This window comes from Apus apus, chromosome 12 (genome assembly GCF_020740795.1).
Source record: "Apus apus isolate bApuApu2 chromosome 12, bApuApu2.pri.cur, whole genome shotgun sequence".
NCBI lineage: Eukaryota > Metazoa > Chordata > Aves > Apodiformes > Apodidae > Apus > Apus apus.
The window spans coordinates 3410714-3436001 of NC_067293.1; the positions used below are offsets into that span (position 1 = coordinate 3410714).

A 25288-nucleotide genomic window follows, 5' to 3' on the forward strand; every position below is an offset into this window, starting at 1 on the left:
CCCAGAGAAGCTCTGGAGTGTTCTGCTCATCCCTTGAAATATTAACAAGCCCAACTGAACGTGGTCCTGTGCAACTTGATCTAGCTGACCCTGCCTGAGCAGGGGGCCTTTGACTAGTGCTCCAGAGGTCTCCCTGAACCTTGAATATTGTTTGATGCTGTAACAAGCTCTCCTGATAATCACCATAATATACCGACAGTCTTTATTCACAAGAGTACTTCAGGATATGTTTATATTTATGCATGAACCCAACAAAAGTCAACAAAGTGACAGTTTTTGGAAGCACAAGCTTAATTGCACAGCTCCAAGCATACGCTCATCCCTTACTACAGTTACAGAGAATTTTACCCACAGGCTTAAACAAGTACTCAAGTCCTTTTCTGAAGGGCCTTTTGTTTGTTCTTTTGTACATAGCACTTGGCTTCACTAGTTTTTCGTGCTCCATTTACTTAGCATTATCTTCTGATCAGACTCTCACACAGAAGCCTGAAGCTGTCACTAAAGAACATGCAGGAAAAGGACCAGCTTCTAATCATGTGAACTGAAAAGCTTCTGTAGCATCCTGGCAGCAGGCCAGCACCATTAGCAAAATACTAGGAAAGCAGGAATAACAGCCATAGCCATTAGCATTCAGAACCTGGAATCATGACTCCAGTACCCACATCCTCAGAACTAGTCAACTAGTTCCCTCCAGCCCCTCCAGTTTGTTTTCACATCCACAAAATGAAGCAATGTGCTTGAATGCAGTTCTCAAGATTATCTATCATGTATATAACTAGAGAAACACATAGAAAACAGTCAAACTACAAATAAATTTGCATTGCTTGATACTCCAGGTAAAAGAGGAACATGTAAGTTTGGTCCAGGAGGTAACAGCTTAGTATTCACTTACACTTGCAAGTCCACTGTGAATCTCTCACCTCTCTCAGGTTTGAAGAGTGGCCAGTTTCCAACGTTTTCCTGAGCACACATGCAGCAAATTGCTACTGGCAGGCAAAAAAAACAACAAAAACATACAGCAGCTTTTCCTGTGCCTGCTAAATCCATTCTGCCATTTCTGTGGCTAATGTCCTTATATTTAATAGTGTGAGCATCATACCAGTGGCTGAGCTGAGCATCGCTTTCAGGGAAAAAACCTCACCAAAAGAAACACCCTCATCCTTTTTAAATTGAGAAAAACAGGACTTGTGCAGCACTTAAAAGATCCAATTTTAGCATTATTCATTTACTTGAACTGCTTTTTTGTCCTCTGCACATGCACTGGGCTTGATGCCCAGGACTGAGACAAAGGTAGTAGAGAAATAGCTTTGTTTCCATTCACAGTTGCTTGCTGACAGGAGTCATTAAAAGGAGGGATGAGGTGTTGAAGGGTTCAAGTGATCTGTGACACTCCACTCATTTTATTGACTCTTGGAAAGCGATGGAGTTAATTCAGACACCTCCTGCACCAAGTTCCTGTACAACAGCACTCCCTCACTTCTGCCTTCTGGGAACTTTCAATCATATTCTGTAAGCAGAGTTTTAATTACATGGATGGCAACAACTTCTGTTGAAGAAGGTTAAGTAGGCCCTTGGAAGAAGCAGTTCAGAGGAATCCTCCAGCACAAGGGAAGTCTGTAACAGATCTCCACCCACACTTTGCTTGTGTTCAAGGGAACTTCACTTCCCAGTGCAAGGGTTCTGCCCCATGTACACAGAGTGAAGGCACCTGACTGAAAAAAACAGACTCAGCATTTACCTGCAAGGAGAACTTGGAGACTGCTCTTAATTCTGCTTAATATCCAGTTCCAAAACTCCATTCCCTGTTACTTTAGGAAACAAAGCCATCACCAAAAAGGGAATCAGGAAAACCAGAACCCAAAAGTTAAAAGCATGCAAGATCAATGAACTGAGAGACAGGTCAAAACTGTTTAGACAAAAAGCAACTTTATGAATCAAAATGGAAAAGGAGCCACAATTTCCAAGTGTGTGACCAAGTTTAATGATACATCTGTTCTCTGAAACACTTGACCATCAATAACATTCCATGGGTTATGATGCCCAGAATGTTACTTCATAGGTGTTGTATATGAGTATTTACAAAGACTTTCAAAATTCAGTGGCACTAAACAAACAAGAACTTAAAACTTTAAGCTACAATGCTTAAAAAATGTAAACAGTTTATTTTACACAGTTGTAAAATATAAGAACTTTCTAATGCAGCTTAATTTTATCTGAAAGGTGAGTATATCCTGGTGCCCATGAACAAGGAATGAGAGAATTCTTTACACAAGTATTGTGCTCCAGTGTGCAAAAAATTATATATAAGAAAGGAATTTAAAGTCCACAATAATTAAAAGACAACAAAAAAATTTCACGTCCTGAAGTTGAGAAATTTATAAAAACATTTACACATGGTTGCTGACCCATCAAAAACTTGCATAACTTAAAATTCTGAACACTAGCTAATACAAATTCAAGATCTTTCTCAAATGGAATTCTGTGCAAAAATCAGACAAGATCTTTCAGCCTTTTTCCAGCCCCACTTCCAACCTTCCCTTCCCTGCTCCTGACACCTAGTGGCCACAAGCACCACTAAAATCCTTTTGATATATGTTCAAATTAGTGCATATAACCAAAAGGCACACACATTTGTGAATACATTTTTGTGCAGAAACCTGTGCAGGTTCACCACGACACTGAAAAACGACTGCTCTTAGGGAGTTTAAAGTCTAACTTTTGGCAGGACTGTTCTTACACATTCCTTTCTATTCTACAAGCCCAGGTGTTATTAGGTAGACACCACTTTCCAAGGAGCCAATAGTTGCGTAGCCTTAAAATAAAGATTTGAAAATAAATCAGCCTGTAACATTATTATATTAGATACTTTGCTTTTGCCCACATTATTTATGGAATTTTAATCCCACAGTACCATAGCTTTATGCTGTCAGTTGCAAAACAACTAAGATACATATTTCTTTTTGTTAATGAAGACTTTGATTGCTCCAGTAAAGTCAGCTGATAAAAGCACTTCTGTGTGATCTGTCTTCAAAGCTCCTGAATAAGGAAAGAGAATAAACTGTTAGATCATTATATATATATATATATATATAAAAATCAAGCTCTCATTAAAAGACAAACTATCACTGTGACACCCTTGCCTATCACATCCCTGTTATCTTGCCAATACTTCAACACCTGCATGTCTAAGAAAGGGGCTTTTTTGCTACAAATGTTGGCACAGCTCTACCTCCTATCAGCTCAAGTGTAAAGAGAATTGTCCTCAAGCACACAGGACAACAGCTATGCCCCTCACTTCAAATTCTCTCAGGTTGTAAGATTGCAACAGCTGCCAAAATGTTCAACTGCTAAGGTAGGAATATATATCAATGCCACTACAAGGACCTTTCTTCTCCAGGAACCCCAGTCCCAAACTGACAGAATTCTTCCTCATCTTTTTCTCCTCATACCACAGTATCAAGCAAAGCTCATCTTAAACACCTACCAGAGGGTATGGTATCTGACGTTTCAGAATCTTCTCCCTTACTTTCAGCTTCTTGCTTTTCAGAGGTTTCCAGTGACACCATCAAACCAGGATTGGGAGCAAAGATTGCAGAGGTGACCACTGCATTGTGTGCTGCAGAAAGACAATCCCATTTTCATTGCCTCCTTTCAAGGAATTGTTCATTTTACAAGAATAGCAGGCAGAAATCTGAGTAGAAATCCTAGAATCTCAGTATTGGTGGCACCAAGCTCATTATTCAAGGAGCAACTCTCATTGTTTTATAAGCTTAGGGATCTCAGAAGTTGGTGTAAGTACCCAAAACTAACTGGCAAGAGCTCCTAAACATGCTGGTTATAAACATGGTCATGCATTTCCCAAAAACTGTGTAAGAAACAAACAAGTTGCTTGTTTTTCCCTCAAATACTGTCATGGAAGGAAAAAAAAAATGCTTGCCTTCATTTTCAGTCACACTTACATAAAGGATCTAAGGATTGATAGTTATTTTGACTACTACACCAATACAATCAAGTTTTGCCAACAAAACATTCATTCAGGATCACATCCTGAAGCTGGACAAACTCTCAGCTACTATCTCTTGCCACCCCAATCATGCACTTGTAGAGTTTCCTGTGGACAAGGTTTTCTGACAGTCCACTTACTGAAAATCCACCAATTGCAGTGCATTTTGCTCATAATTTGTTCAAGCTAAATGAATAGTATTGCTGAGTAAATAAAAACTAGCAGAAAAATATTTTTTTAAAATCATATGAGCTTTAATAAAGCAGAGATCAAAAGTTGATTCCTACCTTTAATGCCTTCCCAGAAGTCATTCCGGTCTCTTCTTACAGATGTAAACTTGCTCAAGTCATGGTATGTACTCCAAATATAAACATATTTATCTTCTGAACCACTTACAATGTAGGTAAAGTCATGGCTAAAGATTCAAAGAAAGAAAAACAGAGCTGTTAAAGCAACCATTACAACTAGCTCTCCAGATGACTTGCAGCTTTACAAGTGCAGTCAGGCTTAGTTCACAATTCAAATTTATCTTTTATTTCAGTGGCTGCAGCTCAAAAAAAAAATACAGTCCTTACAAAAATGTGCAGGCAAACTTCTCATGCTCTCCCTCTAGAAGAAAAAAGACTTCTCATAATAGTAGAGAAGCTGTTCTCCTGCAGCTTATGGCACAGAAGAGGGTTGGTCTAACAGCTACACTCGGCAACAAGAAAATGGCATCATCTTTAAGTGCAATTTGCATCTGTTTGAGTCTGGAACCTCTGGGAACACCAGAGACTGTGTAACAGGAGTTGTTTACAATACAACCATGGCCAAAAAAAATACCCACAGGTGGAAGATGAAAGGCATTAAACAAGACTGTAACCAGATGACTGTATAATGCACACTGACAGAGACAAAACAGCACCTGCTAATCCAACTCAAGTATTTACTTTTCATTTGCCTACTGCAGGACTATGCTACATATCTAACACTAACCATGCTCCAGCCCTATAAATAGAGCTGACTTCATTTGGGAAGTTAGTCTTGAGCAGGGGGGCTGGACAAGATGACCTCCAGAGGTTCCCCTCCCAACCCCAGCCCTAAATGTGCTTTCCAAGGCCAGCAGTTTACAATCAAGATTATACTTGCCATTATTCCTTAAGCACTGCTGCCCTCCTCTGCTCAAATACCCAGCTTGAACAGAAACTCATGCACTCTTCCCTTTTGGCTTCTACAAGACTCAAGGAAGGACTAGAATAAAAATTCTTTTCCCTCTACTTCCTTCTCTTATAATACTTTAAAAACCAGTACTTCCATGAGAGTCACAGTAATATATTCAAACTCAGAAAAGGATCTTAGGCCAGCACAGAGAAAGGAGAAAAATTTCAACAGATTTGCAGGCTGTTTCCTGACATTGATGATACGCAGGCAGTGGCCAACAGCCTTGGGCAACAGTTGGGTGAGCAACACTTCTGCTATAATACCTGACAAAATTAAGGAAATAAAACCTATTTATCATGAAGGAGAGAAAAGCTGCAGTGTCCCAGCCCCACCAGTGCTTGCACAGTTCCTGTATTTATAGCAATAGTGATGAACATGCATGGTACTGTCAACATGAAAAGATTCACCAGTTCATAGAAAGAAGCTCCTGCTCGTGGGCAGCTTTGTCATTCCTGACCAGAGCCTTTAGCTACCTTGGTATTCGGAGCCAAGTGGCATTTCAGAGGCTCAGCTGCATACCAGGATAAACAAATTTAAAACAAACCCTCTGTACTTCGCCCACAGCATTTCCCAAATCCAACAACCATATTTCTCTAACACTTTCTTACCTAAAGCTGGCTTTGATTTGGCTGCTGCTGTTGACATATCCTTTGTACTTCATGGATAATGACAGATCTCTTAGGTCATACAATCTGATTCTGGAATCATTTGATGTCACTAGTATCTAAAAAAAGTAAATACATTTTATAATTAGCATTCCCAATACGGAGCAACAGAGTTCACTCAGTCAGAATTCCCAGTTCTTTTGATAAAAAGTGTCATAGACAGAGAATAGGTCCAAAGAAACAGAACAAGCAAGGACAATGTAGTTTTTCTCTCTCATCATCTGTCAATGGATAGGAGACAAATGCACTGTCAAGATCATCCTGACTGGTCTGAACCAGAACAGCTGCTCTTTACTACAGTAAAACATGGGCCTGAAGAACAGTCATCAATTTGCAAAGGTTATTTTGGAACACATTCAACAATAAAACAGCAGAACAGCTACTCTAGTGAGGTAAATTTCTGGAGAGTCATGACCTATCAACCATGAAGCACAGATCAGAGGCCATTATCTGCTATACAAGCAAACCGAGCTTTTCTTGGTTGATGTGACTTTCCTTTTCACATTTTTCAGATCAGAAACTTAAATGTACCTTAGAAAAGGGTTGTCAAAACGCATATGGGCATTCAGTTGATCAGCCTTTTCATGGTACATTAGAAGTGGAGCAGAGTGCAGGTTAGGAATAGGTCTCAAGATGACCCTGGGGAAAGGCTATCATGGAAGTGACAGATGAATACTGACCTCTACTTATCTAATCATTTATGCAACAAAGCTGTGACAACTCTTGGAACACCATTACCACCAGATTACTGAACTTCCTCCTTGTTTTCAAACAAGCTCCTCCAGAACTGTTTCATTACATCATCAGCATTTGATGCAAAGCCAAAGGCACTACTGATTTCTGAATCTTCTGCACCCCTAGGGAAGTTAGTAATTTGTGGCATTGATAAAAACACAATATAGATGAAAACAGCTGCTGATCTACTACTCTAATACAGCCAGCTGTTGATCCAACATCACCCCTTAACCTTTGCATGCAAGTGAAAAACTCTCCAGCTTTAGATTATGACTGTAATATTTAACAGCCTGTTCTTTCCTTGATGAGAATTTGAATCTTTCAACATAAAGACTTCAGCTTAGACAGAAGCTAAACAAAAGGACTGGCTCTGAAGAATGTAGTGCACTTGTTTGGTAACAGCTTCTGAGCTTTCAGCATATTTATATCTTCTGTATGAAGCACATTCCAAATGAATATTAAGAGAGGTTAGTTATGCCAGAGAAATTTTCACTCAAGGCCATGTGTAAGCATTTCCTCACCTTTAATCAGAGCATAATGTCATTAAGTCTATTTTACCACTATTTAGTAATGTATAGCTTAAATCAGCAAAGAGCAGTGTTCATTTTAGTAGCGTTAAAAGAATTCTGATTGAAGTCAGTGACTACAAACAAGACTCAGCACAAACCCAAGAACCATTAGACACAAATCTCAGACTCCAGTACTGAGCCAAAGTTGCACTGACAGACAGTACCTTATTTTCTCCAGGCAAGGGTTCAATGCCAGTAATTTTTCTTCCAACTCTATTTCGGCCCCTGGTAGAACGCACGTGTATCTGCGTATGGTACTTCAAGTGCTGGAAAGATATTAAAATGCATGCTAATTTAAAATAAAATGTGCAAAAACTTTAATCTATTTTGCTTCACATTCCAGTAGGTTTGGGTGTTTCATATTTAAATAAGCACAAGTTTTAAATCTGTTATTTAACAAGAAAAAATGGCCATGGTCTCCAGGACTTTTTACCTCCGTGTCATAGAAGATGCATCTTCCATCATAGGTGCCTATCACTGCGTATTTGCCATTCTGACAGAAGTTGGCAGCTGTAATCAGCTTTGTCTGCCCATCTACTTCATTCCATAATGCCACTTTTTTGTCAGGAATGTTCCAGAGTCGGAGTTTCCCATCCAATGAACCACTTAAGAAGTACCTGTCATCCTGAGAGGACAAACTGCATTAGTCTCCACTTGTGCTATGGAGTATGCTCTGATTTCCTTCAAACCTTTCTGCCCCTTTTCCAAACACCTTATTTCCAGAACCTGCCAAATAAGAGCTCTTGGATGAGTTGGTAAGGTTGAAGAAGGCTGAAAAGACAGTGTAAAAATTACTGGTAAATGGAGCCTAATTTCTTACAGATTTTTGATCAGACTGCACACACACAGTGTGTACACCTCCAGTTGGAAAACTGTTCACTGTCACCACAGTTTTACCCTTGGAACCTAAGTTAGAAAAATACTAACCTTGTCAGGAGTAGAAAGTTCCTTTCAGAGTTCCCAATACACTTACCAGCTCTCCATGTTCAGGGAACACTGAAAAACACTTTTCCTCTACTTAAGCTTCATTAATAACTATGAAGCTTTATTACAGAATTTTTTAAAAACCACCAAATCAGATGCGTTGGAAGAAATCTCTGGAGGTCTCTGGTCACATTTCCTGCTCATTGCAAGGACAGCCTCAAAAGTTTGCTCAGGCTGTAGGTTATACCTTGTCAAGTTTTAAACATCCCTGAGGATTCTGTGATCTCTGAAGAATCTCTTCTACTTCACTATAATTTTTTCAGCTAATTTAATCACAATATCCATTATTGGAAATTCTGACTCTTCACCAAGATGCTCAAAACTATACCAGGTGTGATGCTACAGACAACAGACAATTCACTTTCCGTATCATGCTCACAAATGGTTAAACCATATGGACACTCCTGGGGAGGTTTAATAAAGATGAACACTTCAAGTTCCCTGATAAGCCAACAGGCATATTTTTAAAGTGCACAAACCCTGTTATCCAATTATTTTTTAAATTGAAAATAAAATGGAGGAGTTTTGTAATCTCAAACTCTGCCTCTCTAGAAGAAAGAGGGCAATGACACTCACCCTTGGATGGAATGCTATAGCAGTGACAAAGTCTATATGCTGGAAGCAGCAAAGACATTCTCTTCTGGATATATGCCATAGTCTGACAGTCTTGTCCATAGAAGAAGAAAGCAAGAAATAATTCTGTGAAACAAGAAAATTCCATGGTTATTCCTAGACACAGAAGTAACAGAAAATACAGAAACCATCTGATTGATAAAGTCTCACCAATTTCTCTGTTGTAATGAAATTCAGTATTTTATGCTTTCACATAAAATGTTTTATTCAAATGATTATTATTGAGCTTTACTTAAGGCCAGTGCATTGACGCTCAGTCATAGAAAGTTTTCTGGAAGAATCTCAATGAAAACGACTATTTTGAAAGCAGTTCAACTATTCAGAGAAGAAACAGCACAAGAGGCTTCAGAGAAGGGGTGACAGTCTCTTGCTTAAGATCCTTCACCCAGACCTTGTTCTTAAACTTACAACTGTATTCCAATGTGGAGAATTAACTGAAGACGCTTTACGTGAAACATTTTAAAAGTTAAGGACAAGGTAATTCTCTAATTTTAAGATATGTGTTTATATTCAGCAACTTAAGAGTCTGTACCACTGCATATAAAAGCAGTGAAGCATATTGAAGACAAAAGTGGTAACACCATAAATCAGAAACCACACAGCTCAATGGGAATTCCTCCCACTCTAAACCAGTCAACACCACTGTCAAATACACAATTGTAGTTGTTACTAGCTTGTTTTTTAGATTTTTTTTTTTTTTAAAGATTACTTTTAATTAGAGAAGCCCAAGAAGTTTGTTCATTTTATCCCAACTATTTCAGCTGGACTAAGTGTTGTGTCTACAAATCTCTTCTCTTAACTTCAATGATTGCTTCATATTGTTTAGATGTATGGTTGAAACAGCAGCTGACAAAGCAAACAATGAAAACACAGGAGAAGTGTGTAGTCTCTAGGAAGGTGCCTTACTTTGGACCAGGAAAGATCAAGCAGATCTGCTGTGTGTCCTTTGTATTTGCAGAAGGGTCGTTGGCGAAATGGAGCATTTTTATCATCTGGGTCTTCATCAACCCCACTGCAAATCTATCAAAGAGTAGAGAACTTTATAAAATGTTAGCTGGGAAAATTAAAATTCCTGCTTACAAGAAGTACAGGATTTGAAAAATCCTCTTTAAATACTTTAATTTTAATGACAAGCTTACTAAAGTATCTGAGTAGAGTAAGAGGGTCTTAATACACTTAGTCACATTCTGTTTTATTCTACATGGATGTGAAAGCCTTAACAATGTCAGGTTTTCTTGTGCTTCTGAGGATCCCATTGTTGAGTCTGACCTTCCTCAGAAAAGACACCACTGAGACAGATCTTAGCAGTAAGTAACGCTCCCAGGCAAAACACTAGGGCAGGAAATTCAACAATGAAGCTTCTTCCCCTTCAGCACTTCACTGAAAAATCTCCTCTGGCAGAAGGTGCCAGGGAAGCTACACAGATCTTGTGATGCACTAGGTTCGGTGATGTGCTTTTTTGCTGGCACCTGATACACATGGGATATCAGCAGACACCTTCAGTCAAATTCTGTTAAGACAGTTTTTCTATGCCTCAAAGACAGAGGCCAAGAACTCTTTAATGTGTTTGGATAAAGCAGCAATGAAGATCTGGAATCACAGAACAGTGCAACCCCCCCACTTCTCTCAGTACCCACTGTACATACCCCTGCATCAGTATCAGACTTGGAAGAATTCAGACTCTCTTGAGATGGGGAGGGAGAGACACGGCCTAGAACACAGACAAAAACAGCATGGTCAGCTTGAAGTTCTCAAATAACTAGAATTCCTAGCGTTTCAGAGCTTCAGCAGTGGACAGAAAGATACCTTCTGTGTTGTACTTCATTCGCATGTTATTGAAATAGTCAAAAGCATTCTTTAAAACCCAAATTCTGACCACGTTGTCCTGTCCTGCAGATGCCAGTAATCGACCACAGTGAGAAAACTTCATTGTCCAAACAGCACCCTGTGAAAGTTAAAAGATCATTGTTTAAGTTCCACGGAGTGCCTTTTTCCATAGCACAAAGTCTTCCTAGAATGTAAACTGACAAGATTTAGGATGTATACAAGATACCACAAGTAACATAAATTTAAGGTCATCGCCCTTAGCCTAACACTTAGAGATGGGGACTGTTTCAGTTGTTGTCAGAGAGTTGCTGTCAGCAGAAGAATCTGGGAATTCAGGAATACTGGAATGTGTTTCAGACTCTGCAGGGCAGCACACACACACTTCCAACAGTGATGAATACACAGTTTTTCTGCCTCACTCTCCACAGGCATCTCAACGTATATCGTATCCCATCTCCCTCCTTACTGATCTGATCCACATACCCCACTAATCTGTCCCCACTTTTTCCTCCAGAACCTACCTAGCATTTCTGTCAACACTTGTGTTCACATTTCTAATAGGCAGACCAGTTTATTTGCTGAGTAGGACAACCCTACTGCGCTGTCCTCAGTTCTGATAGTGGAACACAGCCTATTTAAGCCTAAATTGGTAATTGCAGGAACCAAGAAACCAAGTACCACTTGATACCAAAACTCTTTTAAGGAAAAGTTCTTGAGAATCCCTGAAGCCCAAATATCTACAGACCTTTATTACCCCCCTGAAGATCTGATCAAACCAGCCACATTTTTATTTGTTGCCAGAATGTTATTTTACATAACAAAACTGCTCTTCAAGAAGAATAAACCTGACAGTAATTTCTGGAGCTCAGCAAGTAGATGAAAACTAGAAGCTGAAGCTAAAGCTGAACAGATTCAGCAAAACCACAGATTAAATTTGAGACTTACCATATGCTCTCCACTGAGATCCTGAACAACTTTAATTTGTTCAAAATCATAAGGTCCCTTGAAGCCATGTGCTGCTTTAAACTTAACTGGTCTTGTATATGGCATCCCTTCATCATCACTGGAAGAGGGGTCATCTTGATCTGTGTGGAAGACTAAGAGGAACACAAATTCAGCAGTACGTATCACAGCACACATTTCATCTGTTAGAAAGCATTTGCCAGTGCTTTTTGGCAGCAAATTTGTCTTGAATTAGCAAATTTGTAGAGGCAAGATTAAGATCTTAAAGCAAAACAAGAATACTGCTGCATCAGGCCTAAAAACACATCTACCCTATTTTAAGGTTTCAGTGAATCCAAACACTGAACACTCAGAATAAGAACTACTACAAATTTTTGTTCTGCTCTTTTATTTGTGCCAGGTCTTGCATTCAGCAGATCCTGCACTAAGTGATTTCTGTCAGTTTCATGCATGCTGAAGATTATCTATTGCATTGTGTTGGTTTCTTCTGACTGAATACACTGAAAGAGTCTGGCCATTCACCCACGTAGCACAAGAACAGCAAAAGAGCTGGGGCAACGTGAGATGCTGAAGTCCATCTGTTGTAGGGCACTTAGGTTGTGGTTAGATTGTCTCACTGCAGTACTTGAAGCCTGTCTGCCAGAAACACTGATGAGACAAGAAGGGGAGAATACAGCTGTGCTTGGGAAATCTAACAGGAGCTCAAGCTATATGAGAATTCTAATGGTGACATTGGCTGTCAGAAAACAATCTCATTTTACTGAAGTCATGAAGACAACCCATACTTTACCCTTGCTTTTCAAAAAGGTTTACATTTTGATTTCCAGACAGCTTTTTAACAACACAACAAAAAATTACAGTATTCAACTGGTTTGGCTGAAAAGGTCTCTCAACTACTACTTTACAGGAATTCACCCTTGTAACCTGCTAGTCTCTGGATGCCTACCAAGCTACAAGCTTCAACTCTAAAAAGCCGCATCAGTGGTAGCACACAGCAGTATGTGTCTCTCAGACAGCTTTGATTCCTAGAAGCCCAAGGATAACAAGACTACCTTATTAACATAAAAACCCAGAAGTCAGTGTCCCTGACCTTCATCTCGAACACTCTTCACTTTATTAACAGCACGTTCACTGTACTCCTCAGCAAGGTGCTTCGCTCGCTTCACAGACTTGCCAAGGAACTTTTTCAGCTGGGTCCTTAAAAAGCAAAGGCACTTTTTCAACACAACACTGGCAAATTCTCATTTTTTTGCTATTATGAATTAATAGTGTTTTTTTTTAATTTGAAATGCAGTATTGTCTCTTCCCATTGCTGCTTCTAAGTATTTCATTGCCAGCAGTCATTTAATCTTCAGTTTAACTGCACAGCAATGGGCTTATATAAGTTCAGGTAACATTAAAAGGGAACTTATTCAGGAGTCAGAAGTAAAGCTTCAGCCTAGAAAAACAACACCTGCCTTTTCTTTGTAGGGACAAGAAAGAGTATCTTACGTTTTTTGTTTTAACCTCCCTCCATCAACATCTGTTTGCTGTGTCTGCATCTTGTCTTCATCATCAGACTGTGCTGCATCATTACTGGGAAACACAGAAGTGATTGTTGAATACAAAAACAGAATCAATGAGGCATTAGTAAAGCAGGATCTGCATTTCAGGATTCATCTTTATTCTTGCATGTAATACACTGGAAATACATGGATATGATGTTAATCAGATAATAAACCAGATCTTTCTTTCAAGTCTTAGGCATCTTGATACTAAAGCATCGTCATATGATGGCCACAGATCTTAAGAGCACCAAAGTCTACTAAATCAAACACTGAAAAAGCCACAGGAGGTGGCAGCATGAACAACATACAGTACTTGAACTGTGTTTAATTCAGTGTAGAAATGACAATATTAAATACATCAATTTTTAATTGCAGTTCAGCTGGATTTGCAGAGACATCCTGTCAAGCTCCAGCACTATCATCAACTTTTAGTTATTTTAAAAAATGTAATAAACAGCCTAGTTCCTAGAGAACTGAATTAGCACTCAGATTAGTCAGAGACAGATGGGGTGGGACTCTCTTTACTTGCACAAGAGCTGCCTCCATGTATGAAAAACTATGAGAGCAACAATATATTGAAAGACCTGAAAGCTCTAATAATTCATACCTGACATATTCTTTAGTTCTCCTCATGATATGCAAAGTTAGGGGGTTAATGCCTGTTGGCAACTTTTCTTCTGCCAAACTCAGGGGTATTTCTTCACCTGTATCAAGGTTTTTTATCATTACACTTGCTAGAATTTCCTATGGAAAAAATAAGATGTGAAATCAAGATTACTTGACTAGACCTCAAAACCAAGGGCAAAATATAAATCATCTGATCTCACAGATTATTTACCTTAATGGGAAATTCTGTAACTCACTATATATTTAGCCCACAAAGACTAAATTTAAATTAAAATTGCCCTTAGAGTCTTAGTGCAAACATTATCAAGCACTATACACAGATGAAAAAATACACCTCATCACAAGCTTCAACTTCAAAAATCAGAAATGCCACTGTACAGACATTAGCCACTGCTTAACACCTGCCATGCTCATATCATACATATTATGTAAAGAAAATATTTTGAAGTCTTCCCCATTTCAGATATTCCAACAGCTGTAGCTCAGATTTAGTCAAAGACCACTTTTAGCTACAGAGAAATAAGCATTTAGACCTACCTAGTACTACACAAAAGAAATAGGTTTTTTGGAGCATCTCATGATCATACATCTGTTTAGCAGTAGCAAAAAAGCTTTACACAGATATAAACAATCAAAAACTGAAAGCAGCTCAATAACATCAACAGAATTAATGGAAGTTATTAACTGAAGAAACTATTTCTAATATTAGGAAAATCATTCTCCGATTGTTGACTCCTTCCCCTTGTAGATACATAACAAGATGCCAAGCTTGCTGGTGTTCCCTCCCACTGCAATCTTGTAACATGTTTGCAAAACTACAAAACACAAACTCATAGCTTTTCAGAACTATTACACTATGACACTTTTAACATTAACACTACGTATGAGTGAGGGGCCCCAAAGTACTTAGATGGACAAAGACAGAATGCCATCACTCCTGTTTGCCTCCCTGGTGACAGAATACAGTGCTTCACAGCACTACTTCAATTCACTGGACAGACTGGAACAGCAAGCACAAGAATATACAAGGTACAGAGCACAGTCATCAATACCTCATCTGTAAGCTCTCTTCCAGAATTAGACCTGGGTCTTTGTGGTCCAAGTACTTCATTTGTCATTTGGCCATCAGCTGCTTTCCCATTTTCCTGAAATTATGCAAACAGAACCCATTATCTCTAGTGTAATGCTAAAGTGATAGAAAATGTCACAGTTATTAAACGTAAAATAATTTCCTGATACCTGTGCAGTGACTATTTTATCTCCACTAGTTGCACTTGCCAAATCCAAGGAGGGCTGAGAATCTTTGGGCATGCCTTCTGTCACTGCACTTGGAGTTAAAAGACCACCAGTTGTGAAGTTCTCCCGACAAACTGGAAAGAAATTCACGTTAGAAAGAAGAGAGTAAACATTTCCCATAGAGAGTTTGTGGGCTGTTAGAATCCTAACATCATACTCCTGAACACTCTTTCTGACAAGTTTGTTTTTAAACCTCAATTGCCATCAAATCTGTCTTAGCAATTCTACAGTTCATATGTAGTTGGGAGGCATAGGCACAATTTCACACCTAGTCCTCAAGTTTTATTAATAATTATTTTTTTTAGTAATTTCTCTAGTAACCCAGAACTACTCATTTTCATGAGACCTCAGAATACATCTTGACTTGGATTTCTATGCAAATACATATTGCACATGTTCTATTTGAATTCTAATTTTTTTGTTTTAGTTTTTGTACTGATGAGGCACCTTCTCCTTGCTACAGAAGTAGCTATTTTGGTAAGAAAGTGTTAGTTTACAAGAAGCTCTACAAATGCAAATGGTATTTCTCCACTGTAAGAAGCTAAGATTGCTGAAGGATTATTTTTTTTCCTCCTTTAGGCACCAACTAAAAGCACAAGATTGAATGATTCCTCACTCAAAATACAAAAATAGTAACCACGCAGAACACTAAGGCCACCTAAAATAGAATACTTGCCTTCTAATACAGGTTTTTGCACTTCAAAATCCAGCTCACTCTTCTTCTTCCGGGGTGGTGGAGCTGGCCGTGCAGGTGGTGGTGGTCTGGGAGGAGGGACATTTGTTGGAGGTGGTGGCCGTGCTGGGACAGGTTTCTTTGTGCTAGCAACTATATCAGGTTCTACAGTAAGCTGCCTTGGTGGTTTTGCTGGAGGTGTTTCTTCTGCTGTAGAAAGGTCTTTGGTAGATAAATCTGAAGCCACTTGTTCTAAAGTATTTACCTCTTTCTTATCTGCTATGTCCTCATTTTTTGATGGTTCTTCTTGTGCTTCAGTTTCGTCCATTTTGTGATCAGCCGCATTTGTTAGTTTATGAGTTTCCTGTTGCTCAGAAGTAAACAAAAGCTTCCCTGACTCAAATTCAGTGTCCTTACACACACTCTGATACACTGGTTCTCCAGGGTCTTCTTGTAATGATACTTTAGCAGCTAATACTTCTGGAATGCTACTGACAATACCTGCTCCAGAAATCCAAGCACTTGCATCTGAAATTGGAACAGTCAGTTCTTTTCCTCTGGAAGTTAAAGAATCATCATCCAGCTGTTGTGCCTTCTTGCTTTCTTCTATAATACTGTCAATAATCTAAAAATCAAAACCAAAACCATTCTACTATTAAATGGGCATTTCTGGGGTACACTTAGCAGGCAGCCTGTACAACACCCACATGAACTCTTACATTTAAGAGCTGCTTTGGCTACAAAATATATTTTGTTTAAAAATTCTGGAGATGTAGGTGCAGAAATAGGCATAATTGAAAAATAAAACAAAGTAACTAATTTCCATTCATCTTTTATATACTTGAAGAGAGTTAGGAAACAAGAGCTGTTCACTCTTTAGAGTTCTCATGCATTGCTAAATATCATCCTGCAAATTACACAAATAGTTAAACACTGGTGAATCCTAAGTACATTTTTAAAATACTTAGTTTCATATTTACCCTTTGGATGGACACTCTTACTAACATTAACCACAAATTCTAACCTATGTTAGTTTCAGGATGAAGACTGATTATTAAATCCTTTAATATTTCTAGTGTGATGCTGGAAGCACAAAGCAGTATTTAACCAACCTCTTTTGAATCATCTTGTTTCATTTCTTGTACAAAGGTTTCATTTCCAGCTACAAGTAGCTTGCTGTCTATATCCTATAGAAAAAAAGACAGCAGATACCATAAGATGATGGCATTAAGTCCTTCAGTAAGAGGATCTAACAAAAATATAGCTACAACAAATTAAGTGGCATAAAGGACAAGAATTCTGCTACATTTTCACACGTTATTGCTGTCTGATGTTTAAAGAGTGATGCACAGCAAGAGTATTCCACAGAACCACACACAGGGAGAAAGGCTGCACATTGAAGGTTGGACTGACTAGTACAGATACCTAGAAATTTCTCCTTAGACTTTTTTTAGACACTTAGTCAAACAGATTCTCTATAGCATATTAACATACTCTAGTATGTTCAAAAAAACCCACACAACTCTTGCAGACATCCATCTTTGAGAGTTCTGACCTCAAGAAATGCAGAGACAGCTGCAATTACAGAAAAATTCTTCCTCCTTCTCCAATCCCTTGCACTCCATTTCACAGTTTTTCTCATCCAAATTCAAGTTCTACTTTATCACTAAAATCTATCTTAAATACTTCAGTTTAATCAGTGTCTACAGAAGCCCATTATATTAATTTCTAATTTTATTGACATTAAACTCTCACACCTGTTAAACTTTGGACTCAGACAATATTTCTTACCCACTGATTCCAAGACAAACTATACCATGAGTCACACATTCACTCAACTGATATGGTACCAAGCACTGAAGCAAGTACTTTTTTCACCTTCAAAAATTTAGCTTTGAACAAGTGATTTAGGAAGATACTTTAAAAAAACCCCAGCAATCTACAAGCATCATACAGAACTTAACAGCTAATAATTCAGACAATAAAACATTAAGCTTAATTTTGAAATTCACTGAATTTATTCAGAAAGATAATGGCATTTCTGGAAAGGCTCACACTTGAAATACTTAAAGGGACACTAAACACAAAATAGGGGATAAGCCTCTGCACTATGTGATATACCGCAAGAGAGGGTATCACTGTAAAAAGATTATGGATTCAGAGCTGCTGACAAGTCAGAAACACTGTTTTCACCACGATTTCCCACTGCTTTGCAGACAAAACATCAAGCTTTCTTTGCTTTATGTAAGAGTGTTGCACAGCATCACCTTTGGCCCTTCTGAGACCAGGAAAGGAGCGTTACTTGCACAAGGTTCCAACTCCCCACTCTCTGCCAGTTTCAGCTGCACTGTCCCTGCCTGCAGATGCAGCATAGCAATTACCTGCGTGGGAAGTGGCAACTCTGTCTCATTAAGCTAAATATAGTGTTTTGTCTTCACAGAACCTAGGGGGGAGGCTTCTGAAGTGCAAACACTTCAGATTTCTCTTATTTTGAAGACAGAAGAGGGCTAAGTCAACTATTTGATACAAATCAGGATTAAACAGCAAGTGCTGCAGATTTGCTCACAAATCACTTGAAAGAGGGTAGTCTAGTAATTAAGTAGAGCTCAATTAAGTTGCACATACACATTGCAGAATAAAACCAGCTTCAAGACATGTTAACATCCCCCAAAAAAGTAAAGCTGGAGAGACGTAAGCACAACAGTCACTATCTGTAAGACAGAAAGCACATATTTTTCTATCTGTGCAGATGTCAGGGCTACTGCAGCTCATCTGCCTTATGGAGAAATGCTCAACATTATGTTCATCACCAAGCATTTGACCAATTTGAAGAAGAAACTTACCTTGAATACATGGGATCCAACTTTCATTGGTGACCTGTTAGAAAGAGAAGACAGACTTAGGTAGAGCTCCGAGAAAAAAAATCTCTGGACAGTAAGCTTCATATTAAACAGTTTATAATAGTCTTCCTTTACAGTGAAGGTATACTTGATACTTTAGACCAGCAACAAAGTGAATGCCTCTCCTACCACTCCTTTACACAAAAGGCTCCACACAGAGCTACGTGTCCAACTGTCTACAGTACAGAGGTCCACAGCTTCTATAATCCCTGAAAGTTTCTCAGCAGAATCTTCAAACAATCCTGTTTCTATCACCTCTTATTAATAAGATGATACTACTCCAAGTACAGATTTAAAAGCATTTTGCATTAGAGTATTTAAAATTAACATGTAGAGGCAGGGTGGGCACCAAAGAAACCAAAACTCTCAGAAAGCAAAAGTTGCAAATTAAGAGCCTGAAGTCTCCTCTGTAGAGTCAACACTTTCACTGCCATTCAGCCCTTCAGCCTCTCAAGTAATGTAAGGTCTTGGTTTTAATCATGACACTTGGTGTAAGTATTTACATTATAGCAGGAGGGAACCAGTTCTGCACTGCTTTCCAAAATGCATACTCTGAAACAGAGGATTTGCATTAGCAGCTACTCACACATAACCTCTCATTTCACTAATTACATGAAAGAACAGGGCATCTCAGGGGAATGATATAAAATAATTACTTCTTTCAGGTCACCACTCAACCCAATTAGTGAACTGTCAACTCTTCCTATATACTGAACATACATTTGCCGTGAGATATTTCTAAATTCTACAAGATACTTAAATATTGACTCCCATTGCTTACTCTTGACTACTGGAACTTGCTCATACACGAAGATGTTGAAAGGCTGGACCGGATGATCTTTCAAGATCCCTTCCAAACTGGGCTGTTCTCTGATTCTATTAGTTTGCCAGTCACAAGCAGAGACTAAGTTACAGATTACTTGCTTAAAAGCTTACTAGTAAATGAACGACTGCCTGGATTGCACCAGCATCCCAACTGGATGCCAAGGTCAGCGACACTCAACAACTTTGAGTCACACCTTGTACCAAGCAATGCAGACACATACAGAGATCTCAGTCTAATTTGCCCCTCCTGTCTCCAAAATGATGGTTTCAAGGCACAATAACTTCTGAAAAAAAGAAAACTATTTCCATTTCATTGTTATGAATTTCAATTCTATTTGCAAAAATAGGAGTAAAAATCAATCTGAAAAAACAAACACCTCTTCTGTCTTCTAAAACATACAGCTGGGAAAGGCCACAGCCTCTGTTGAATTTCTGGTTACTGAAACATTTTCAGTCCCACTATTAACTCTTGGATTTCCTTAGAAATGGGGGCAGAAACGCATAGCAGTTCATTAAATCCATAAGATTACTTTAACAATTTAATATATTTATAAGCACAACATTAATGCCTAGTCTTCAGCAAAGTGTGGGGTCCTGCTGAAACTTTACAGCCTAAGTACAATGCCAACTGCAAATGGACACCTCAGTTTTCTATGTGACACCACCAGTTAGGTTTTGCCTTCCCAACCACCTAAGTTACCAACTTTCTTCCCAGTTTTACTTTAAGGTCACTAGCTTTATGAATGCAGTACCTGAAATGCTTGCATTTTGAAAAAGTATATACAGTGGCAAAAGGGTCTGAAAATATTTATATGAAGCTACATTCAAAGAGCAAACATTTATTTTGCTTTGAAAGGTCTGTAGCTTTACAGGGTTATGAAGCAGAACATCAAGACTGAGACATGCCACAGAAAACATAAGTCTAGTATGATTATTTAGTAAATAGTGGGGATTAAAAATCTACAACAATAGATCTTGTATGCTGCATTTCACCTAAAATACTTCTAAGAAGTTTTCTCACATGATACCACAGTAGCACCAGTTTGACAAGGGAGGGGTTCAAGGTTATCTACAAAGATCAAACAAAATTCAAAGAAAAATCCCATTTCACCTGCACAAACACAACCAGATGCCTGATTCATCTGAAAGTCAAATAAACTCCTGTACACTTTTTTTTAATTATTATTTATTCAGCTGTCAAATTCATCCTAATACTGAGTAGAAAGCTTCCATTCCCATTATCAGATAGCTCCAGCCCTGTACCTATTTGAAATAAGCTTCACATTTTCAACACGTTGTTGCTAAGTTTTGTGATAGAAAACAAAACATTTAGCCAATAAAAAAAAACCCAACCAAACAAAACAATTACGTGAATGACTGGCTTTGGTCAAATCCCAGAACCACTATGCCTGCTTTCCTGAAGGATGTACATTGTTACAAGGCAGGTGTGCTAGCAGGCAGATGAAAAGAGGTTTAAAGAGTATGTATAGTAGCAGCACACTGCACAGAACGTACAGGCTCAGCAACCAGCCCACAAACTGTATTTATTTCTGTCCTTCAGGTCGCAGAGGCACATGATGTTTTCTTCCCTCTTAACCTATGGCTGGCCTGGAAGCTACAATTATTCTTGATGTAGCTCTTTGTGGCAGTCCACACCTTCAAAACCACAAGGACTCATGACTGCAGTGCACTTCTTGGGCTGCTCTGGGGAAGTGTTTGGGAACTTGAGCTAACCCAGAATGCAGAACCTTGTCTGCAGTGCTGCAAGTCACTACAGCACCATAACCAATACTTCATACTCCATCTGTTTGCTGCCAAGAGCAGTTTTGCATCTTGGCTAAAATACACACCAACAAAAAAATTGCACTGAGCATGTCCTGTGTACAGGGCACAATTTAACATGTTCTCTAGCTTTCTACCCGGAGGAAAACTAGATTATTCAGGAAAAACATTGAAGCAGCAGATAGGACTACTGAAGTTAGAATTCAATAACTTAATTTAAGGTACCAGAGGATATTTTTCATTATCTACACCACCTCTTGAATTCAGTGCCTTTTGTTTGGTTCCTCACGAGGTTTTTTAGGACATTAGTACACAAGGGACAAACCTGCCCCTTACTGTCAGGAATATGACAGTCAAACTATTAGGTTGGGCAGTTCTTGATTTCAGAGTGAACGGATCACTTTTCTTATAAATAAAAGATAAGAGGGTCTGTCACATGCCTGCATCCAAACAAGTCTGCCTTACTTCATATTTTCCTTCTCTCAAAAGTGACGTCCCCCTTCACAGGACAGTTCATGCCTGTAAATTTTGGGGTCCTTTTCTAAATCTCTTCTGTGATTATAGCCTTTTGGTAGCAGAGCGACAGAGGCTAAATAAGGGCATCTTCTGTCACACTATCTCTCCCCCTCCACTCCTGTGACTACACAACAAATATTGTTTTTCTAGAGCCCAGAAAAGCCTACAGAAACAGGCGTGCTTTGGGACCTAGGTATCTAACAGATGGGCACTCTCCACACATCCTGTCAAGAGGAGAATTACATGTAAAAGGCAAGACCCACAGCAGAAATGAAGCACACAGGCCTGGCCAGAGGGGAGAAAAGAGACTCCTAACACCTGGTTTAAACACACTTCATATTCCAGAAACCATCACTCTGGGAGAGCTATCTCAGCCCACTACCACGTGAAAGAAATATTTTGTAACAAGCTCCTGTAATTTTTGCTAATTAATTCTTAAGGAGCAGCAGTTTTTTATATATATATGTGCTTGAGCATGCAAATATGGTGCTTCCTTGAGAGAGCTGCTTAAGCATCAGTACCTATTACTTAGAGTAGGAATTGGGAGCTTACATCCAACTTGAAAATTCCACTCTTCCACATCATGAGACAATTAACAAAACAAATATATAGCACAAGAAGTGCACAAGTTTACATAAACAGCTGACACCACTTACAAAATTTCTGTATTAGCAGTTATTAAACTTCCCCACAGAGAACTCAGGGCAGCTGAGGGGGAAGCTACAAACCCCACATTTTTGGTGAGGGCAAAACAGATGTAGATCAGTTTGTTAAAACCAGCTGTAAGCACACGCCATCAAAAAGGATTCCCAAGTGTTTTTTCTGATCATCAGAACACTGAATGGACAAGGAAAAACCTAAAACTGAAGAGGGTAAAATGCACTTGTTTTCAACTGCCCTTCCTCCCACAAGAAGGTTTTGATTTTTAGTCTTTTGGTGGGTCCCGACTCAACACTATTACCCAGGTCTCAAAACGGTTTCCAAAATGTCCCAAATGCAAACGTGAAATTACCTCTTCAGAAATCCCAAAGCTTTTTCAGAGAATATACTCTCCATAGCATGAATTCAAAAGCAGACTAAGCTCCAGATTCACTGCTTGTAATGCAAACTAAGCCCTCTGAGATCACCTCCTTACTTGACTCAAGCTGACAGAATTCTATTGACTTGAGTCAATTATGCATCATTACAGATTATGGAACAGCAGAATAAAAATTAAAAGCGTCTTTCATTTTAATTTCTAGCAAGTGACTTCATATTATCAAGTTCTGCTTAGCTACAAGCAGGGGAAACCTGCAGAGTCAGGACATACAACGTTACCTGAATCAAATAAAAGGTAGGATGAGCAGCTGGGCCAAATTTAATGGAGCACCTCTACCAGAAGGTATGGTTCCCCCTTCCTGCTTTTGGCTTCCAGCCACACAAATCCCACACCTGCACCCTCTCCTGTGTCCACTCTGCCAGGTTTCAGCTGCTTTAAAACTCTACAAACAGCAAAGACTGTTCAATTTTTCAGCTGTTTTCAATTACTTTGAGCTAAAGGAAATCAAAGAGGAGTCTGGTAATCACTAATGCCAGAGCAAGGTAAGCAGTTGGAACAAAATCTCATTTCAGCACAAGTGCTGTTAATTTGGCTTACCACATCTTGCAGAACTCTATGCCAAGATGTGCTTTTTACCAGGCTATGTAAAAAGCTAAGTTCAGAAAAGCTTTGATACAGGATGTGTGGGTAGGGAGAAGAGATCTAGTCTTTCCTTTGGTCTAGGCATCCAGTGACCACTGAGACACAGATTAAAACAAGACCTTAGTCAATTATTAAAGCTTCAGACTGATGGATCCCACAATCCATATCTTATTGCTCTTTGAACAAGCTACACGAAACCTCATCCTGTAAGGTCAGATAATGAAGAGGTCTGGTCCAGATGACATGAAAAACAGAACTGATACAAGCCATAACCTGCTCAGCACAGAACCGGAAAGAAGATATTTACAATTTAAAAAGAGGGAGCTTATTTGGCTAACATCAACAACACGGGGACACAGTTAGCTCTGAGGTCACAGCACTAGGAACCTACACTACAAGAAGCTGTTAAAACTTCACTACACAGAACCACACGCTGGCTAAATATAAGAAGCATCAAAGCAGCACCATTAAAAACAAATGACAGCCCGCTAGAAGTTGTTTTGCAAACAGCAACCGTTCGCCTGTTGCTGAAGAAGCTCGCTCTCCACTTTTTTCCCTCAAAAAACGTTCCTTTTATCGCGTTTCAGGGATTAGTTCTGCCGCTGCGGACCTCATCTCCGCACATCTTTTCTAAAAAACTACGTACTGCCAGATATTATCACACCGAGATAATGGCCACCGCCTTCCCCACAAGCCTCAGAAAGAGCACGGAGAAGAACCGCTCCGTTTCTTCGCAGCCTCTTGACCTTCCCGGCCCCCCCGCTCGCCCAACCAACCCACCCACCCACCGCGGCCCCCCCGAGCCCCCCGCTCCCCGGGCGCAGAGCCCTGTGCACGCAGCCGAGGGGGACGTGGGGCTCCGGGCAGACCCCCCCCCCCGCCCCTTCCCTCCCGCCGGGCCTCCCCGGGGGGCTGCAGGGGCCCGGGGGCGGCCGCCTCCCCTCAGGGCCGCGCGCAGGGAGGGCAGGGCAGGGCAGGGCGGTCGCGTCGGACTCACGGCGCGGGGGAAGCGCCCGCCAGGTGCACGTCCTCGGGCGCATCGTAGAACTCCTCGGTGTCGCTGTCGGAGGCCATGAGGGCAGCGGGGCCGGGCCGGGCCGGGCGGAGCGGAGCGGCCGCCGCCACCTCCGGGCAGGACGGGCGGGCGGGGAGGGGAGGGAGCGCGCGGGTCTCGCGAGAGCGGCCCCGGCCCCGCCCCCTGCCGGGCGGAAGCGCGGGGAAGGGAGGGCCCGGCGTGACGTCATGGCCGGTGCGGCGGGCGGCGGCGGGAGCGGCCCCGGGATGGGGGGGGGGGGGTGTGCGGGGTGTGCGGGGTGTGCGGGGGGTGGGCGCGGGGAGGGCGGCCGGGAGGCACAGCGGGAGTGCCCGGCCAGCGCGGGAACCGGGCCTGGGGCCGTAGCGGCGGGCAGAGGGCCGGAGCGGCCCTCCCGGCGGGCAGGCCGAGAGAGGCGGGGCGGGGCGGGGCGGCCTCGGGAGGAGAGGAGGCTCCGGGGGACCCCGGGGCAGCTGCCGGCGCCTGAAGGGGCTGCGGGGAATGGGGAGGGGCTGTTTATCAGGGGGTGTAACCCTAGGGCGAGCTGTGGTCTTAACAGGAGAGCGGGGCGGATTCAGGTGGGACGTGCGGAGGAGGTTCCTGGCGATGAGGGGGGTGGTGAAGCCCTGGAGCGTGTTGCCGAGAGGTGGTGGAGGCCCCAGCCCTGGACACACTCCAGGTCGGGCCTGATGGGGCTCTGATCAACCTGATCTAGTGAGAAGGTCCCTGCTCACTGCGGGGAGGATGGATTAGACGGCCTTTCCATGCCCCTGCCGACCCCACCCCAGTCTATGATACCATTCTGTGATGTGATTGAAGAAGGCACCTA

General features: G+C 40.7%; 1 protein-coding gene across 1 annotated transcript; it reads right to left on the reverse strand.

Annotated features, from left to right (window-relative positions):
- Positions 1-1909: 1909 nt before the first annotated feature.
- WDR44 (WD repeat domain 44) lies at positions 1910-24581 on the reverse strand. Its single transcript, XM_051630258.1, has 20 exons — positions 24424-24581; positions 18566-18599; positions 16835-16909; positions 15726-16347; positions 14993-15123; positions 14806-14898; positions 13734-13870; positions 13071-13154; positions 12670-12776; positions 11562-11713; positions 10596-10734; positions 10436-10500; positions 9696-9809; positions 8733-8855; positions 7606-7797; positions 7337-7438; positions 5812-5927; positions 4291-4418; positions 3485-3616; positions 1910-3036 (listed from the first exon to the last, which is right to left on the reverse strand). Exons 1-20 carry the CDS (start codon positions 24498-24500, stop codon positions 2942-2944), a joined length of 2718 nt encoding a protein of 905 aa, XP_051486218.1. The 5' UTR covers positions 24501-24581; the 3' UTR covers positions 1910-2941.
- Between the last annotated feature and the right edge of the window lie 707 nt (positions 24582-25288).

Coding starts and splice junctions, on each gene's coding strand:
- WDR44 (XM_051630258.1), bottom strand. CDS start 24,500: ATGGCCTCCGACAGCGACACCGAGGAGTTCTACGATGCGCCCGAGGAC. Junction 16,348..16,834: donor AACAAGATGATTCAAAAGAG/GTTGGTTAAATA, acceptor TTTGATTTTTAG/ATTATTGACAGTATTATAGA. Junction 13,155..13,733: donor AGAACTAAAGAATATGTCAG/GTATGAATTATT, acceptor TGTGTTTCCCAG/TAATGATGCAGCACAGTCTG.